We start from the raw sequence: 19615 nt of genomic DNA, 5'->3' as shown, positions 1-19615 counted from the left end.
CAGTCTTCCTTAACCTGGTGTTTACTGCAGTCATTGTAATGGACACATGCTTTATATAATAAAAATAAATTTTCCTCTTGGTGAGGTGGCAATGAGATCTGCCCTAGGGTAATCAAAATAGTAGTTAAGTGCATTTATTTAAAAGGTTATTTCCTGTGCTGCACCAGGAAAACTAGAAAGCTTGAAATAATATGGTTATGTATTTGCTGCTATTCATGTTGCATTATAATAGTTATCTGTAATGTTACTACATTTTTATCACCATAGGGATTTACATATTTCACTTATGTACAGGTACATACTTGCTCCAGAAGAAATTTAGTCTTCACATCAGATAGTCAAGACACATTTTTTAAGAGAGCCTAATCTTGTCAAGTTCACTTGCAAAAGTATATTGCTATGAAAATCCTGTATTTCCATTTTCTCATTTAGATGTATTTTAGAGTTTAATGTGAGGCATTTCATTGGGCAGCCTTTACCCAAGCATTTCAAACTTAGCCTGTTGGGCTCATTTCCTTTAGGATTCCCCCCACCTTTATGTATTTCCTATTCATTCTTGTTCTTGTCTGTTTTTTTTTAAAATAATTCGTCAGCAGTCACCTTTAGTGTTCTTCCTCTAGAGTTAGTTTTTTTCAACCTTATCAGCTGAAAAATAAACTTAAGGGTGTTTATTGCCATTATTGGCTTTCCTCTTGCTGTCAATTAAAGCAACCCCTGTCCTGATGATCCTAAGTACTCAGTGTAGGCTGTTGTTGTTATCCATCACTTTTGGTCCAACATGGCAAAAGTTCATATGGTCTTATGATCACACAATTTATTGGAACTTCTACCTACTAGTTCTGATACGTAGCTTCCTGGAACTGCCTTCCTGGAGGCCTGCTCCAGACCTCATGTTTGTAGTACCAGTGTCATCCCTTCTGGCCGATTATTTCCAAAGGTATTCTCTGTGGTAAGTAACATTTTTCTGTGGGATGTAGAATGCAGAGGTGACTTTGACAGCATTGTGTCTATTTTTTTTCCCCCATTGTGTCTATTTTTAAAGCTGTGAGCTGAGTGCTAAGTCATCAAATGCCTATGTAAAAGTAATAATAAAGGTAGATTAGAAAACTACAGGTGGAACTACCATGTGGCCCAGCAGTCCCACTGCTGGGCATGTACCCTGGGAAAGCCATAATTCAGGGAGAGTCATGTACCAAAGTGTTCATTGCAGCTCTATTTACAATAGCCCAGAGATGGAAACAACCTAAGTGTCCATCATCGGATGAATGGATAAAGAAGATGTGGCGTATATATACAATGGAATATTACTCAGCCATAAAAAGAAACGAAATTGAGCTATTTGTAATGAGGTGGATAGACCTAGAGTCTGTCATACAGAGTGAAGTAAGTCAGAAAGAGAAAGACAAATACCATATGCTAACACATATATATGGAATTTAAGAAAAAAAATGTCACGAGGAACCTAGGGGTAAGACAGGAATAAAGACACAGACCTACTAGGGAATGGACTTGAGGATATGGGGAGGGGGAAGGGTAAGCTGTGACAAAGCGAGAGAGAGGCATGGACATATATACACTACCAAACGTAAGGTAGATAGCTAGTGGGAAGCAGCCGCATAGAACCGGGAGATCAGCTTGGTGCTTTGTGACCGCCTGGAGGGGTGGGATAGGGAGGGTGGGAGGGAGGGAGACGTAAGAGGGAAGAGATATGGGAACATATGTATAACTGATTCACTTTGTTATAAAGCAGAAACTAACACACTATTGTAAAGCAATTATACTCCAATAAAGATGTAAAAAAATAATAATAATAATAAAGGTAGAAATACCCTTAGGCTTCTTCAGAATAATAGTAGTAGTGTAAATTTCAAAATATCTTAAGTTCTCATTTTTAATGAGTAAAATTCCTTTTAGAAAACTGGTCATGTGTTAAGGTTGGGTTTCCTGCTTAGATGTCTCTGAAACAGTACTCTCAAACTTTCAGCTCTCCCTGTTCTACTTCCAGGGAGGTCTTCACTTCAGAAATCCAAGACTCATATTCATCCAGCTTGGTGTCAAGTGGGCTGTTGCTGCCAGAATTATCTTGTGATTATTTGAGAGATGTATCAGTTTCTTCTGAAGTACAATCAACTGTAGAAGCCTTTGTAGCAGGTGTGTAACAAGGCAAGTGCCCAGCTGCTGCAACCACTCCTCTTGGAGCTACCCTCTCGATGACATGAGGACTCACGACCTCATGAAAGACTCCAGGGAGCAGTGTGTGGTTCTTGGGAGCCTTTTCCTTCCTTGGCAGCTCTTCCTGAAAAATGTATTATCCAAAAACACCAATATGAAGGTGTAAATAAGGAATGTTAAACATGCTCTTTTCTTCCCAGCTATGATGTCCAAGAGGAAATTATTTCGTTTATAAACATAGTATTGTGATTGCAGCAGTTGTATTAGTGTAAAATAAGCTGAGCTTTCTTTCACCGTATATTTAGGTGTTTGGTTTTGAAAATAGCTCAAAGGCTCTTGTGAGTAGAGAACACATTTTAGTGTCTATTGATAGAAATAAACTTGGGAGCTTTTATTAAAAATGGATTTGCTCTTTTAAGTTTAATTTAAATAAGTCAATGTCCAGCAACACTAGACTGTAGTATGTAGTGGTCTATAACATGTTGGAACCAATAAATCAGTCCTGTTTCTGATTTATACACCTTTAAAAAAAAAGAATGGTGCAGTGTCCGTTGGGAATTATAACCAGGATTAGATTGGAACATGGGGGAAGTTTGGCATCATTTGGGTTTGAGTCTGCTGCATTCCTTTTTTTGGCCGGAGCACTTTGCAGGATCTTAGTTCCCCAGCCAGGGATTGAACATGGGCCCCCTACAGTGGAAGTGCAGAGTCCTAACCACTGGACCACCAGGTGAATTCCCTGAGTCTGCATTCTTAATGGAGAGATCCCTGGAAATTCCCTGTGATGTGGATTAACTTGGTGGATCTGGCATACAGTATAAACTCTGCTCACCCCCAACACATGCACACTTATTTTCATTCTGACTCCCTAGGACATGCTGTGTGTCAGATTTTTGGTTTAACATTACCACCAAGTAACTTTAAATGCCTCTTGAAAACATTTTACTCAAATATTTCTTTACTTTAGTGCCTTGTAAAGCAGAAATGTAGAACATGAACCTTTTTGCAACAGTGAAACTTTAAAGTATTTTTGCTCACATGTTAAGAAAATTGCAAGCATAGGCTTCTGAGGGTATGGTTATGAACTGCTTTTAGGACTCTTTCAGTGAGATCAGGTGTAGGAAAGACTTAAGAATAGTCTATGCTTAGCCACCAACTTAAGCCTTTTCAATTGTTGGAAATACTGGGCTTCCAAGTGAACATTTCATTTGAGCACAGGGTTTGTGGCTCAAAATGTGTTAGAAACCCTCTTTCCTGAAGGTCTTTGTGTTTTGTGGATTCTTTTGAGGAATTAGTTTTTCCTGGGCATAGCTTTTAGTTTTTAACTGACAGTTGAGCTTTGCATTTACATGTGGGTCACTTGTATATCAAGGTTTTGGGCTCCTTTTAAGGATGTGAAAGATGGACCTCCTTTTCAACACACTTCAGGGAGTTCTTTCCTGTCATCACCACAACGCTTAAGTTTCAGAACTCCCCATTCTTAGAATTGTCCTTTGTCCATCTTTTCTCAGCACCTACTCTGGGCTAGGAAATTATGGAAATCTTAAGACCTTCTTAGGGAGCATCTGAGAAGATAAGCCAAGATAGAGCTCACTTATCTCAACATTTACCATCTTTTATGTATAGACGTTATTAGTATTGGTTTTAATCAACTATTATTGCAGTGCTTGGTATAATTACGGAAGTAAAAAAGTTCTACGTTTACATCTGTCTTAGTTGTTTCAGGTGTGTTGGTCCCAAAATCCTTTTTGTCAGGTCCTGCCAATATAGCAGATTTTATTTTATTTTTTCTGTCACAGTCCTTTTGTGAGTAAGCTAAGGATTGGTAAACTAACCCTATGGTTACTTCAGAAGTCAGAGTTCCATTTCAGTGATGGTAATATATCCACTCTAATGTACTCTCAATCTTTCCTTTAGAGCAGGGCATGCTTTAACATATCTTTATTCATGTTGGTAGTACATTTATTTGTCAGCTGTTTTAGTTTGGCCTTTACTGTTTAAAATTATTCCACTTCACAAAAGTCTGTAGTGACAGAAAGCAGATAAAAATGGTTGCCTGAGGTGGACAAAAGGGACATGAAGAAATTTATCTTTATGGTAGCGCTGGTTACAATGGTGTATACATTAGTCAAAGCGTGGGTGTACATTATTGCATGTAAACTGTTGATAAGATGGATGGAAAAGAAAGAAAAATTCAAATTTAGAGTTTACCTGAGAGCTTTAGACAAAAGATATAGAAGGAGCAAGGTTGAAATGTAGAAACTAGTCATAAAGAAAGGTTTGAAAGGCTATGAGAAGGCATGATAGGATGTTTTGGTACCACATGTGAATAAACTTTATTATACAGAGGTTTAGGAACTATGGGAATTTATATGTCTGAGAAATGGTTAATTGATTATGGGGGTGTCATTTAGTCTATCAAAGAGACTGAGAGTTGTGTTTGGTTTCCAAAAGAGGGATCCCATGTTTTCTAGGAACGGGACTGCTGGGGAGACAGAGTTTTCCTTTTAACAGACAGGCATACCTCGTTTTATTGCGCTTGGCAAATACGGCATTTTTCACAGACTAAAGGTTTGTGGTGACCTTGCTTTGAGCAAGTCTATTGGTGCCATTTTTCCAACAGCATTATTTTTTAGTTAAGGTATATACATTGTTTGTGTTATTTCGGTGTGTGTGGGGTTTTTGGGTTTTTTTTCACACCTAATAGACTAGAGGATAGTGTAAGCATAACTTTTATAGGAACTGGGAAACTGAAAAGTTTGTGTGACTCGCGTTAATGCAATACTCACTTTATTACAGTGGTTTGGAACTGAACCTCCAAGGTATGCCTGTTAATTTGATCATTAGCATCTCTAGAGCTAGCCTAGTTAGTTCTGTGCCTCAGTGTCTTCATCTGTAAAACAGAATAATACTGTCATGGTGGGTTTTTTTTTAATATTTATTCATTTATTTATTTTTGGCTGCATTGGGTCTTCGTTGCTACGCGCAGGCTTTGCGCAGGCTTTCTCGAGAGTTGTGAGTTGCGGCGAGCCGGGGGCTTCTCAGTGGGGGTGGTTTCTCTCGCTGCGGGGCACGAGCTCTAGGTGTGTGGGCTTAGTTGCTCCGCGGCGTGTGGGATCTTCCCGGACCACGCTTTGAACCCGTGTCCCCTGCATGGGCAGGCGGATTCTTAACCACTGCGCCACCAGGTAAGTCCCTGTCATAGTGGTTTTAAAGGTTAAGAGAATATTGTATAAGTACTTGGCACACTTATAAAAAATGTCTGCTTTTAGATTTAAGCTAGTTTAGCAGGCAGTGAGAGTTGAATCTGTAGATTTTATAGTTTGAAAATAGTTGGAGCGGCCGCCCGCTCCATCTCCAGAGCGCCCTTCAACTGTCCCCTGACCTGCTTCCGAGTGCCAGTGCAGCTCGAGCCTGCCGACCATGCCCGCGGGCGTGTCCTGGACGTCCTACCTGAAAATGTTCCCTGCCAGCCTCCTGGCCATGTGCGCCGGCGCAGAGGTGGTGCACCGGTACTACTGGCCAGACCTGACAATACCTGAAATTCCACCAAAGCCTGGAGAACTCAAAACAGAGCTTTGGGGACTGAGAGAGAGACAACATGAACCTCAAAATTCATCTCTGCCAAGAACTCTGTGAATAATATTATGAGAATTAAATATGTATTTTTAGGAAAAAAAGAAAAAGAAAAAATAGTTGGAAAAAATTTCCTATCCCTATGACCATAACCTTACTTAATCTAGAAAAATTTCTGAAGAATGTGGGCATTCAGCAGGTAAGACTGGATTGAATGGGCCTGATGTTTGTGCAGCTGTTTAGGATCCTGATGTTAGAGGAAAATTAGCCTTCTTGTAAACACTAGATGTAGGAAATTGAGGTTCATCTTGTCCTGGCTTTAAAAGCTAGACTTTACATTTGGTAGCAGTTGCCTGTGATGGTCAGTAATTGATAACTCAAGGTTCCCAGGTAAATACTGCATAGAGTCTCATGAGTGGAAATACTAGGCTAAAGATCTTGATTAAGTATTTTTCATCATTAATAGAATAATTGATCTTTTTGAATGAGTAGGTTTTATCTGTTCTGTTGCTTTAGTGCATAGTTGAATATCCCTCTAAAATTGATGTTCCAGCTGGTCTTACATTGCTTAAAATAAACATGTATCCTCAAGCCTAAAATGTGTACTTTCTGGGTACAGATTTAAATCATTTCTGGTATCATAATCTAAGAGATTTGCTCAGCTAAACTGAATGTAGTTGAGTTCTTGGAAATAAAATTGTCATTTTTAAAATACTGCTTGTATTTTATGAAATTTGACTAATGCTCTGGCTTATTGATGAGTTTGTTTTGGTACAACCAAAAAGCCGACACTTTTTTAAAAAATTTATTTATTTAATTTATTTATTTTGGGCTGCATTGGGTCTTTGTTGCTGCACGTGGGCTTTTCTCTAGTGCGGTGAGCGGGAGCTACTCTGTTGTGATGCGCGGGCTTCTCATTGCGGTGGCTTCTCTTGTTGTGGAGCATGGGCTCTAGGCACATGGGCTTCAGTAGTTGTAGTTCGTGGGCTCTAGAGCGCAGGCTCAGTAGTTGTGGCGCATGGGCTTAGTTGCTCCGTGAAAGCCGACACTTTTGAGAACCATTGAAATGGAGTATATTTTTAGGACAAGGGCCGTCACCCATGGTGAACTCTTGCATAGAGCAGGGAGAGGGGAAAGGAAAGGGGGCAATCAAGGATGTAGGAAAAGCTGTGCAGGTTTTAAAATAGGTTGCCAAGAGCTGGTCTATGTCCGTTATAGTTAATGTGGCAACCAGAAATCAGTCCCAGGCAATGAGTAGCATCCTGTCTAGAGGACTTGTTTTGTTTATGGACTTTATATTAAAATAAATCTTTGCCTAAAGTAATGTAAGGATCAATGAGTTCAGCAAAGAACATAAACTTATTGTGTGTGCCGCTCCAGAGGACAGTGGGTGATTTGGAGAAAGAGGGAAAACTTTATTTGATTGGGGAGGGGTTGGATTTAGTCTGATGCCCTTTTAAAAATCAGAGTTCTTAGTAAATAAATGGTTTAGGATGTATAATAGGTTCCTAGCTTATGCCTAGTTTCAAATTATGATGGCATTTTTGTATTTCTGGCAGTTGGTGACTTAATTTTAGCTCTTCCGAGTCAACACTTAAACAAGCGATTTTAATTTTTTTACAACCATCTTTTGAGGAAGTAGTTAAGGTAGTTAACTGAAGTTGACCTCAGATTGCGCAGCTATTAAATGACACAGCCAGGACTAGGTCTTCTGACTTGTAGTCCAGTAACATTTTCACCAATCAGCTCACCTCATAAGAGACTTAACATTGTTAACTTGATTTAACTAGTCCATTTTAGCTTGTGGTGGGATCTAGATAGTGTGTATCAAAACTACAGATTGTCCCCTAAAGTTGGCCTCCACTTTCACTCATTCCTATTGTTGATATTTACACATCACCTACTCTAGAATTCTACTTAGAAGACGTTTATCTGCAGTTACCTGGTAGCACACTGTTATGTGGCTGGCAGTGTATTGAAGTTCAGACTATTTTGATTTCTTAGCTGCAGACATTTATTCCGCTAGCTTTCTTTACTTAAAATGAGTAAAATTGTCTGTGTGATGGAGGAATCACGAAACAAGATGAATAAAACAGACTGGCTCTGCAACTCTGTATGTAAGGTGACCATGTTTACTTGTAATATTTTGTGCATATGTGTCAATTACCTTCTCAAGAAATTGTCATATTAAGCTTATTTTTTTAATGTATAAATTCACATTTATTTGCTTTAAAATGGGCACTAAAGGAAAGGATATTAGTGATCTAGTATTTCTGAAAGTGTTAAGTGATCACAGATTCTTCACTGAATTGGGTACTTCTTATTAACACACTCTCATTGACAACTCATACATTAGGTTTGACTAATGAAATAATACAGACTTGGAAATAACTTCTATTTTGACAGTTTGTTGCATATTCTAAGGACCCAGACGTAAGGCTTGGTGGCCCGTCTCTTGTTTTTCCTGGTTTATGACTTTCGGCTTTGTGGAATACGGCTGAGATGAAAGGATTTATTGACGATGCAAACTACTCCGTTGGCCTGTTGGATGAAGGAACAAACCTTGGAAATGTTATTGATAACTATGTTTATGAACATACCCTGGTAAGTGTGTCATCTCACATTTCTGAAAACAGTGTTATAAATTTCTGAAATCTGAAGCATCAGTGCTTTGTTTCCAAGGTCTTAATATAATAAAAGTACTTTGTTCCAGGTTGTCTTGACTTGACAACCCCAGTTCCCCTTGAGAAGTGATGAGATTTTCTTTCTAGCTCACATTAAAAAAAAAAATGCTTCCGGACAGCCCTTTCTCTTCTGTGCTTTATAGCACCTGTTTTGTTTTTTGTGTGTGTGGTACACGGTCCTCTCCCATTGCGGAGCACAGGCTCCGGACGTGCAGGCTCAGCGGCCATGGCTCACGGGCCCAGCCGCTCCGCGGCATGTGGGATCTTCCCCCTGCATCGGCAGGCGGACTCTCAACCACTGTGCCACCAGGGAAGACCTGTATGTTCTTTTATTTTCTTGATATGTTGCCAGCTATCCACTTAATCAGTACATGGCTTCTTACCCATTTTTCTCAACTGTGTACTTCCGTAGATTTTAATTTATATTTCAGATAATCTTGGTTGTGTATGTTGAATGAGAATTTATACTGAAGGCTTACTCTCCACTGCCCAAGTGTCAATTTCTATAGAATCATATTTATTGCTACTTAAGATCATTTTTGTTTCGTACTTACTGATAGAAAAATTTTGTTTACTGCCTTACTGATAGAATTTTTGTTGAAGCTAATTTCCCATATTCCCCAAATTCGAAGAATTGTTTTTGTGTTACTGGTGTTCAGTAATAGGATATCCAAAAAACTTTCTTCTTCTCTTGACCTTTACAAACGTGCTTAAGTCTTCTCACACACCAGCAAAATCCTGTTATTTCTCTCTTCTGCCATCAGAATTCTTTTTGGGGGGTGAGGAAGAGTGACGCTTGTCCTACCGTTCAGTCTGTTCTATAGCTAAGTCATTCTACAGTTAATTCTCTGATGTCACTAGTCTTAGTCACTTTTACAACACACTTCCTGGGGATGGCAGCATGTTTTTTAAGGATGGGGTAACTTCAGTACAACTGTCCTATATGTGCCACCCGTAACCCATAATTTCTGGTCGTGTCTGTTTCTTGGTCAGTATGTTCCAGTAATGTATATCTTCAAATAATGTGGACTATAGAAAACAGTAACAGCTTCATGGCTTTTCAAACAATATTTGGATGTTGTATGTTTTTAATAAGATTATTTTGTCTTCCATCTAACATTGGGTAATTTATGCTCTGGATGACATGCATAGTCATCTCTCTACCCCTAGAGTAGCCCCAACTTCGAAATCATTACACATCTCTCCCAATCCCTAATTAAAATCTGTTTGTTTGTTTGTGTCACGCTATGTGGTTTGTGGGATCTTAGTTCTCCAACCAGGGATTGAACCCAGGCCACAACAGTGAAAGCGCAAGTCCGAACCACTGGACCTCCCGGGAAATCCCCCAGTTTTCTTTCTTTTGAGGGAAGAATATCCTTACTCAGATTTATCTGACATTTAGTGTACTTCTGTATTTTTAAATTCAAGTTTGCCACCTATATGCACACAAACTACCAACTTTATCTCCTTAAAAATTGGTTTCTTTTGTTTCCTTGTTTTACTGTCTTTAAGTGAAATTCATAATGGAGATACAGCTTTTTGTTTAGGTTTCCTCATTCTACTTACCGTATTAGGAAATTAGATTGTATACTGCTAAAGTAGGTTTATTTTAAACGGTTAAGGAAAGCATGGAAGGAAATAGGTAGTCTCCTTCCCCTCCACTCCCCAAAAGTAAAATTGAGTCAATTCTGAAGTAGAAAGTTACTATAATTGATATATTTTTTTTTATCGAAGAGAATATTTTCTATACCAGCATAGCATAGCACAGCACAGAATCAAATTTAAAAAGAAACAAGCCTTAAGTGTGGTAGTATGTAAATGTTTATTTTGGCTCATTTGTGGAGGAAAAGGGAGTTATTTCCTATTTATGATACTCTGTTTTCTATAGTTTTTTATGTTTTTCTTTTTCATAACCATAATAGACAGGGAAAAATGCATTTTTTGTGGGAGATCTTGGAAAGATTGTGAAGAAACACAGTCAGTGGCAGAACATAGTGGCTCAGATAAAGCCATTCTACACAGTAAAGTGCAACTCCACTCCAGCTGTACTTGAGATTCTGGCAGCTCTTGGAACTGGATTTGCTTGTTCCAATAAAGTAAGTCATTTTCATTACTTTATTACTAAACTGCAACATTTTAAAATTGACTAATTTTTGGTGACCCACAGCAGTAGGAGAACAGTTGCAAGGAAGTTTTGACTTTTGAATGTGTTTCCTAACTCTTGTTTAAATTTGCAGTTTAATATTGGAAATTTACAAACTTTCAAGTGTACCTTTCAAGGAACGTTTCAGTGAGATGAGATTTTATAAGCTTTATTTTTCTTTAATCAAAAACTGTTATTCCTCATTTTTAGCCTAGAGCTAGCTTGACCAAATTACTTCTTATGACAGCAAGATAATATCCTAAACTATGAGATTTCTCTGATGGTAATTACAGGCGTACCTCAGAGGTACTGCAGATTGTATTCTAGACCACTGCAATAAAGTAAGTCACATGAATATTTTGGTTTCTCAGTCCATATAAAAGTTATGTTTATACTATATTGTGGTCTATTAAGTGTGCAATAGCATTATGTCTAAAATATAATGTACATACATCAAATAAAATAATGCTGTTGAAAAAATGGTGCCAGTAGACTTGCTCAACACATGGTTGCCACAAATCTTCAATTGTAAAAATGCAGTATCTGCAAAGTGCAATAAAATGAGATATGCCTGTATACCTTTTTAAAAAAAAATAGGATCAGTATTTAATTTTAATTTTATTTTTTGGCTGCTTTGGGTCTTTGTTGCTGCGTGTGGGCTTTCTCTAGTGCAAGCAGGGGCTGCTCTTTGTTGTGGTGTGCAGGCTTCTCATTGTGGTGGCTTCTGTTCATTGCGGAGCATGGGCCTGGGCGTACAGGCTTCAGTAGTTGTAGTTGTGGCTTGCGGGCTCTACGGTGCAGGCTCAGTGGTTGTGGTGCACAGGCTTAGTTGCTCCGCAGCTTGTGGGATCTTCCCGGACCAAGGCTCGAACCTGTGTCCCCTGCATTGGCAGGTGGATTCTTAACCGCTGCACCACCAGGGAAGTCCCTGTATACCTTTTTAAAAGGTTTTTAACAGAGTACAGTATGGTAAGCATTACCGGAATCTGAACTATGACATACATAATCCTAATTTAACCTTATGTAATTTGAATTTAACCCAAAAATAAAGGTATGGGGTAGTGATTGAAAAGTAATAGAAAGCTTGCCTTTTAGATGACACTGTTTAAAATCTGTTTTTAGACTGAAATGGCTTTAGTGCAAGAATTGGGTGTATCTCCAGAAAACATCATTTACATAAGTCCTTGCAAGCAAGTGTCTCAAATAAAGTATGCAGCAAAAGTTGGAGTGAATATCATGACATGTGACAATGAAGTCGAATTGAAGAAAATTGCACGTAATCACCCAAATGCCAAGTAAGTGTAAAACTAGGTACATGGAACTATTATTACCTAGGGTTTGGGGTTGTCTTTAGCCTGGGAAAAGGGGGCATTTATGTAGAGCAGTGGTATATGTTGTGATTACTGTGACTTATTTCAAGTTCCTTTATGGAAAATGCTACCAGCATTTTATTGGCTACTTCTGATCCTTCCTGTGGAGCTGGAATGAGATAAGGGCATTTTGGGATATGAATTTATAATCTTTAATTCAAGGAAGAGAATCTGGTTGGTAGGATAATCAAATTAGAGCCACAGCTATATTCTCACAATTACATTAACCATGCTAGTTATTTGTCATATTGGGAACAGGATGTGTTTTGGTCAGCTTTTTTTCCTGGTTAGCTGAGGGTTTAATCTGCCCTTTTAGATGTGGTTTCTTGAATGGTTGTCCTTTGTGTCAGTGTCTTAGGAGCCTAGTCCATAGATTCCTGGGATTTCTTGAAGGCCCTTCTCCTCAAACAGGAAGTTTAATGTTTTTACTTGTACCTATATGCATCCCAAGAGTTACTTTTTTAACTAAAAACTTCACTTTTTAAAAGCAAAAAAATTTAAGGCAAAATTAATATTGCCATGAATTGGTATATCAAGAGGATTTTACAATATACTGAAAGTATATTAGTACAAAATTGTTTCCTTTTTAATAGGTTATTGTGTATGTTATATGTTGCCGAAAATGTGTATCATATCCATATTTCCCTTGTATTCATAATTTTCTTATTGACTTTAATGGTATTCTTAGAAAGGTATCCTGACAGGATTTATTACTCTGAAAACCTTTGTTTTGATAAAGGCCAGTTTTTTGATAAAGTGGTTCTAGGGAACCGCTTGTCTCTCTTAAAAGTCTTCTGGGGGTGGTGGTGGGGGAGTCTTCCTTTTCTGTGACCTGATTTGGGGTGTTTACTGTATTAGATTATAAATGGAATGGTATATTCTTGATAGAGCTGGTTCTACTTGTAGGTAGAATAATTTTGCTTTTACAAACAGCATTTTTGTATAATTGCATTTTTTTTAGTGGTTTGTAATTACTTGGAGATTGCCTGATAGTCATGATCATTTTGCCTTGGTTGGCGTGGTTTGGAAGGAGATACCAAATAGATTTGAATCAGCAGTCTAAAAGGCTGCTGTTGAGATACGTAAAATAACTTAGGACTTCCTAATTTTTTTGTTAGTTGTACAAAATTAATGGGAGGAATGTTCAGAATAAGTGTTAGAAGTTTCGCTAACTAAAACAATTTAGGAAATTTGGAACATTTAAAGCCCTGATCGTTTTTACTGAAAGACAACGATGGCATTGCTATTCAATTTAGTCTTTCTAGGTGGATTTATGGACTGATGGACTTGATTTGAAAGTAATGTCTTTCATTACAGAGCCCAACCGACTCTTGATGCTACAACAGAGTCTTAACTTCCTGCATTTTCCAAATTCCCATCCTTGTAAGCTTCATGCTTTAGGCCCTAATTGCTAGTTTTTTCTCTATACAGGATTGTTTTTCATTAGGTTCACTTGATTCATCCGACGCTGGATTTTGGAGCGCTGACAACATAATCAACACACTTCCTACAATCTTCAGGCTTCACATGTGCTGATGATGATGTAAACCAACTCTGCCCCAATCATCTTCCCCTTCTCTTAGGGTCTTACTACATATTGCAACAGAAGATAATATTGGAGGTGAAGAGGGTAACATGAAGTTTGGCACTACCCTGAAGAACTGTAGGCATCTTTTGGAATGTGCTAAGGAACTTGATGTCCAAATTATTGGGGTTAAGTGAGTATTTGTTTTAAACTTCATTTTGTGATAATAATCTTTGTCTTTATGTTACTGATTTAGAATTTCATTTGCATGAACTCTAATAGATTCAACTTTGGGTTTAATACACACATTTCCCTTAGTTCAGGAAAGCAACTAAATATGCTTATCCTTCATACTGTTTTGTACCTGTACCTTCCCCTCACCCAGTAAAGAGAGAAAATAGTAAATAACAATTCAGCTAGTAATGTAAATCACCTCTTTTTAAATTGAATGGAGGGATTTACTAGAATTCTAATGAATACCAAAATGGCATTCAGCTTCTAAGTTGTTGGAGATGTCATTTCATTTTTTCTTTTTCCTATCCTAAGACTTTTTCTCTTCTTTTTAATTGCTCAGGAGCACTTCAAAAAATCAGTAGACTTTGTTTTACCCTCTCAGCTTTCTGTGTGAGGAAACTAAGACCCAGAGAGTTAATGATTTTGATCATAGTTTCAGAACCATGATCTGAATCAAATTTGGAGCAGCTTAATGCTCCAAATTTTAAAATTGCTCATAAAGATGGATAAAGAATCACCACTGTTAAGCTTAAATCTACCATACTTGATAATATCAACAGTATTGGAGAGTTTTCATAGTTCAGCTAAATTTTATTGTTAACACACGGGAAAATTGATTTGGGGTATATTCTTCTATGAATTTTAACATATTTTTGTAACCACTGCCACAGTCAGGGTACAGAAAGAACCATATTTCAATTCAATTTATTTTATTTTATTTTTTGGCTGCACCATGCAGTTTGTGGGATCTTTGTTCCTCAACCAGGGATTGAACCCGGGCCGCCTGCAGTGGAAGCATGGAGTCCTAACCACTGGACCGCTAGGGAATTCCCTATTTAAATTTAAATAGTCTGAATCATTGATAAGTATCACTGTTAATGAATACTAACCAGTATCAGTACTACTCAGCTGAATTAATGTTCACTTGTATTTATTTCACAGTAGATACATTTTTATATTTTTAGATAAAATTGTGCGTTCAAATTAAAGGTTTTGTAGGGTGATGCTTGTTACTTTACCATATATGCATAAAAAGCATGTCCCTATCTGATAGTCATGAAGCATAACTGATAACTTATAAAAAATTGTTTATAAAATTACAGTATTATCCTAATATTGGATAATACTTTTCTAAAAGGCTGGTATTGTAACTTGGATGATTAGAGGCTCATGCTTCTAATGCTTTAAATATTTGGTAAGGTTAATGTGAATATTTTTTGTGTCAGTATGGTGAATGAGAAAGGGCTTACAGGAAAGGCCTCTAAAACTTGCAGCAGCTTCAAATTTATTACTCTTATTTCTTTCAGATTTCATGTTTCAAGTGCTTGCAAAGAATCTCAAGTATATGTACATGCTTTATCTGATGCTCGATGTGTATTTGACATGGCTGTAAGTTTCTCCCTTAAATTATTTTGATATTTTAAGCCAGGATGTTATCTAAGATTCAGTGGTTTTCTACCTCTGAAGTACGCTCATTCATTCTTTTTATGACATGCACATTTTAAAAAATGGGTGTGAAGGGATTAAATAGTAATTTACTTGCATATGTCTAAAGATAATACAGAAACATCAGGAAGACAATATATATAACATTGAATGAATCTGCTTCTGTTAGTAGAAAGCAAGAAATTTACTAAAGGTCAGAACAGAGATTATTTACCTCCCTTTTTTTTTTTGAAATGTCCCTATATGCATTACAATTTGGAAAAGCATTTAAAGATTTTCCCCCCTCCACATCTCTAGGGAGAATTTGGCTTCACAATGAACATGTTAGACATTGGTGGAGGCTTCACAGGAACCGAATTTCAATTGGAAGAGGTAAACGTTGTTCAGTGGGTGGACATACTGGAATAATCTCTCATTCTTTACTGCTTACCTGGTAGATTTGTAGACGAGAGTTTTTACAGCAGCAACTAAAGGTGTAACATTGTTTAAAATTTTATTCTAAGAAAATGAATAGGCAATGAGAAGATAGCTTAACTTTGAAAAGTTTAAACTCTATAGCATAATTTTATCACAGAAAGTTTCTATTTTCAGTACTTGATGGCACAGATGAATTCATAACTTGGAGAGCTTGAGCTATTTTATCCAGATACACACCACTCCTCACCTTCCTAATATATAGAAACTGATTTGAAATTTTGTTCCTTCATTGATAGTGATTGAATATAGAGACATGACTTTAAACAATCACCAGTAGCCATTTGCCATTGGAGTTAAGAAAATTTTTTTTTTAATGCCATTATGATAGTTAGAAAATAAACTTTGATGACTTCAAAGCCTGCTTTATCACAAAGCTTCATGGTCTATAATTCAAATACTTAATTTTCCTAGAAAATTTAATAGCTATTAGTCTCTTAATATTGTGAATTATCTAATCCAATATTAAAACCATAATGTGGGGTTTTAAATCCATAGGTTAATCATGTTATCAGCCCTTTGTTGGATGTCTACTTTCCTGAAGGATCCGGCATTAAGATAATTTCTGAACCCGGAAGCTACTATGTGTCTTCTGCATTTACACTTGCAGTTAATATCATTGCAAAGAAAGTTGTTGAAAATAAGTTTTCCTCTGGAGGTAAGTTAAAAAGTTTATAGTTTTGTTTCTGTTAGTAGGTAATTCCAGTTAGTTCGAAGATGAGTTTATCAGATACTACTCAGGTACAAATTTACTGTAGGACATTTCATGGATTATAAAGTTGTGGGTGGTCTTCATCCATCAGTAGGCAGCAGCTAGGGAGCTTTTCAAAATGCCCTAGCCAAGGTCCCATTCCATAATAAGACTTTCTGAATCCAACTCTCCTTGATACTGATGTTGAGATAGGCTTATTTTAGATAAACTTACCCACGTGATTGATTCCCCTTAGGAACCAGTACAGTCTTAAATGTATGATTTGACAAGTTAATGAAGGCTTACACTGTCATCTCTATCAAGCTACAAATAATTTTCGTATCTTAAAGTTTTTTCTCAGTTTTGTTCCTTTGCCAGATAATCACTCTGATTATTTTTCCACCATAGATTAGTTTGGGCTGCTCTTGAACTTCATATAAATGAGGTCATATAACATATATTCTTCTGTTTAAGACAGCTCAGTATAATGTCTGAACCATTTTGTTTTACATTTATTGCCAATTAATATTCCATTTTCTGAATGAATATACATTGTATATTCATTGTATCCATTCTCTTGCTGATGATTATTTGATTGTTCCCAGTTTTGGGCTATTAAGAATAAAACTAGGGCTTCCCTGGTGGCGCAGTGGTTAAGAGTCCGCCTGCCGATGCAGGGGATACAGGTTCGTGCCCCGGTCTGGGAAGATCCCACATGCCGCGGAGCGGCTGGGCCCGTGAGCCATGGCCGCTGAGCCTGCGCATCCGGAGCCTGTGCTCCGCAACGGGAGAGGCCACAACAGTGAGAGGCCGGCGTACCACAAAAAAAAAAAAAAAAGAATAAAACTATTACTACATTCTTGTACTACTGGAATTGTGGACATTTTTCATTTCTCTTAGGTAAATGATTAAGAATAGAATTGCTGGGTCACAGAGTAGGTGTCTGCAAAGATTTCAGAATGGTGTTACTATTTTGCCCCTCCCATGACAATGTATATATGCAAGTTCTGGTTGCTCTCCACCTTTACTGACTTTTTGTTGGGGGGGGGGGGTGTCAGTGTTTTAAATTTTATCCATTCAGTAGGCGTATGGTGGTGGTATTTCAGTGTGTAGTTTTAATTTGCATTTACCTGGTGACAAATGATGTAGAGCACTTTTTTCATGTCTTCATTGGTTATCCTCCTTTGTGAAGTGTGTTCAGTATTTTAGGCTAACAGTTTTAAGGTATGTCAGTATATATATATCGGTGTTTATGTTTTGAGGAATGTGAAACCTACAAGTCAGTTCTGTAAATACTAATTCAGACTTTAATACACCTTTTAGATGTTTTACTCTAAACTCATCTTTACTTTTCCTGTTTCATTTCAGTAGGAAAAACCGGAAGTGATGAACCAACCTTCATGTATTATATGAACGATGGTGTTTATGGTTCTTTTGCAAGTAAACTGTCTGAGGACTTAAATACCATTCCAGAGGTTCACAAGGCAAGTTTTATTACATATAATATAAAAACTGCTTATATGGCAGTTTATGAACGAGCTGTTATTTTTAAGATACATCCCAATTTTTGGAGAAATATTTTAGGATGGGGGAAGGTTGCCCCTTTTTTGAGGATTTGCATATCTCTGGCTGAGTTCCTTTAGTTGCTTCCTTAGATAGAGTTAAGGAGCATCACTGCCGCTGGTTCTAGGCCTTTCTTCCAGGGGCACATTTGATCTGAGATAGTGAAAAAATGCTCTTATCCACCTTCAAATTCAGTGCCTGCCTGAGTAAAAACCTAACAAAACAACAACCTTTTTTTCTCCTACAGAAATACAAGGAAGATGAGCCTCTGTTTACAAGCAGCCTTTGGGGTCCATCCTGTGATGAGCTTGATCAAATTGTGGAAAACTGTCTTCTTCCTGAGCTGAATGTGGGAGATTGGCTTATCTTTGATAATATGGGAGCAGATTCTTTCCATGAACCATCTGCTTTTAATGATTTTCAGAGGCCAGCTATTTATTATATGATGTCATACAGTGATTGGTAAGATGTTGTTTTTGTTTTAAAGCAGATTGGGTATTTGAGGTGACAGAATGTTTGCTAATTTTAATTCTGTAATGAACACACAACTTAAAAGTAATAGCAAAATGATCTTTTAAGAGTAATTGGGGGACTTGCCTGGTGACGCAGTGGTTAAGAGTCCGCCTGCCAATGCAGGGGACACGGGTTTGAGCCCTGGTCCAGGAAGATCCCACATGCTGCGGAGCTACTGAGCCCGTGAGCCACAACTGCTGAGCCCATGTGCCACAACTACTGAAGCCCGCACGCCTAAAGCCTGAGCTCCGCAACAAGAGAAACCACTGCAATGAAGCCCGCGCACCGCAATGAAGAGTAGCCCCTGCTTGATGTAATTAGAGAAAGCCCGCGTGCGGCAACGAAGACCCAACACAACCAAATAAATAAATGAAAATATAAAAAAGAGTAATTGGAAGACCACTTATTTTACAGTCCTATTTCATTGTCCATTTGTTATGTGGTTGTGTGCTCTTTATCCTTAAATTCAAATTTTCTTTTTTCTTATGTAGGTATGAGATGCAAGATGCTGGAATTACTTCAGACACAATGATGAAGAACTTCTTCTTTGTGCCTTCTTGCATTCAGTTGAGCCAGGAAGACAACTTTTCCACTGAAGCTTAAGCAGGCATTAACGCTTTTTTAGATATGAAGTTGCAGGTTAAGCTTGTCTGGTCTACATTCCAGTGTGGAAAAAATTTGAACAATCTTATTCTGTTAATTCTCTTGGAAACAAAAACTACTAGTAATAGCTGTTTGGGACCAGACAAAATTAGCTCTCACCTATAATTCACTGGGGGTAATTGGGAGATTAAGATAATGTATCCACATTTAAACTTACCAGTTTGCCCCACCCCTTAAGCGTTTAAAATAAAATATGCAACAAAATGGATGACTTAGTGGAGATGGAAGCCCATTAATTGGGTTCCCCATTAAACCGTTTACATACAAGTACACAGTTTTTATACTAAGGATTCGTGTTTAAAAAGTCTTGTAAAGTTAATGTCTTTCACCCAGATATATCAAATGTCAGTGGAAGACCAGTGTGATTTCATTAGATACGTTTAGTGTATTTAGAATGTGTAAATTTGTGCTTTGAACTGTAGTTTAATAAATGTACAATTGCATCATAGTATTTGTTGTATTTGACCTAATGTAACCCTTGTATGATTGCAATAAAATTTTGTGTAGATTTTACTGTTTTTTCAGGCTAAAACTTTGGGAAAGGGGCTAGCTAGCAAAGGT

The 19615-nt window shown here is 37.6% G+C and overlaps 1 protein-coding gene across 3 annotated transcripts in view; it reads left to right on the top strand.

Annotated features, from left to right (window-relative positions):
- AZIN1 (antizyme inhibitor 1) overlaps window positions 1-19314 on the top strand; it is a 30481-nt gene extending 11167 nt beyond the window's left edge. Inside the window, exons 3-13 of one of the 3 annotated variants that reach the window (XM_059995016.1) lie at window positions 2006-2151; window positions 8155-8352; window positions 10355-10528; window positions 11698-11870; window positions 13529-13663; window positions 15012-15093; window positions 15448-15522; window positions 16123-16282; window positions 17684-17799; window positions 18126-18340; window positions 18883-19314. In XM_059995016.1, coding sequence (XP_059850999.1) covers window positions 8251-8352; window positions 10355-10528; window positions 11698-11870; window positions 13529-13663; window positions 15012-15093; window positions 15448-15522; window positions 16123-16282; window positions 17684-17799; window positions 18126-18340; window positions 18883-18994 — 1344 coding nt within the window. In that variant the 5' untranslated portion in view covers window positions 2006-2151; window positions 8155-8250 and the 3' untranslated portion in view covers window positions 18995-19314. The remainder of the gene's footprint in view (window positions 1-2005; window positions 2152-8154; window positions 8353-10354; window positions 10529-11697; window positions 11871-13528; window positions 13664-15011; window positions 15094-15447; window positions 15523-16122; window positions 16283-17683; window positions 17800-18125; window positions 18341-18882) is intronic. The other 2 variants (XM_059995017.1, XM_059995015.1) reach the window with 2 other exon arrangements.
- Window positions 19315-19615: the final 301 nt, after the last annotated feature.

This window comes from Delphinus delphis, chromosome 17, assembly GCF_949987515.2.
Source record: "Delphinus delphis chromosome 17, mDelDel1.2, whole genome shotgun sequence".
NCBI lineage: Eukaryota > Metazoa > Chordata > Mammalia > Artiodactyla > Delphinidae > Delphinus > Delphinus delphis.
This window is presented reverse-complemented; position numbering and strand designations above follow the sequence as displayed.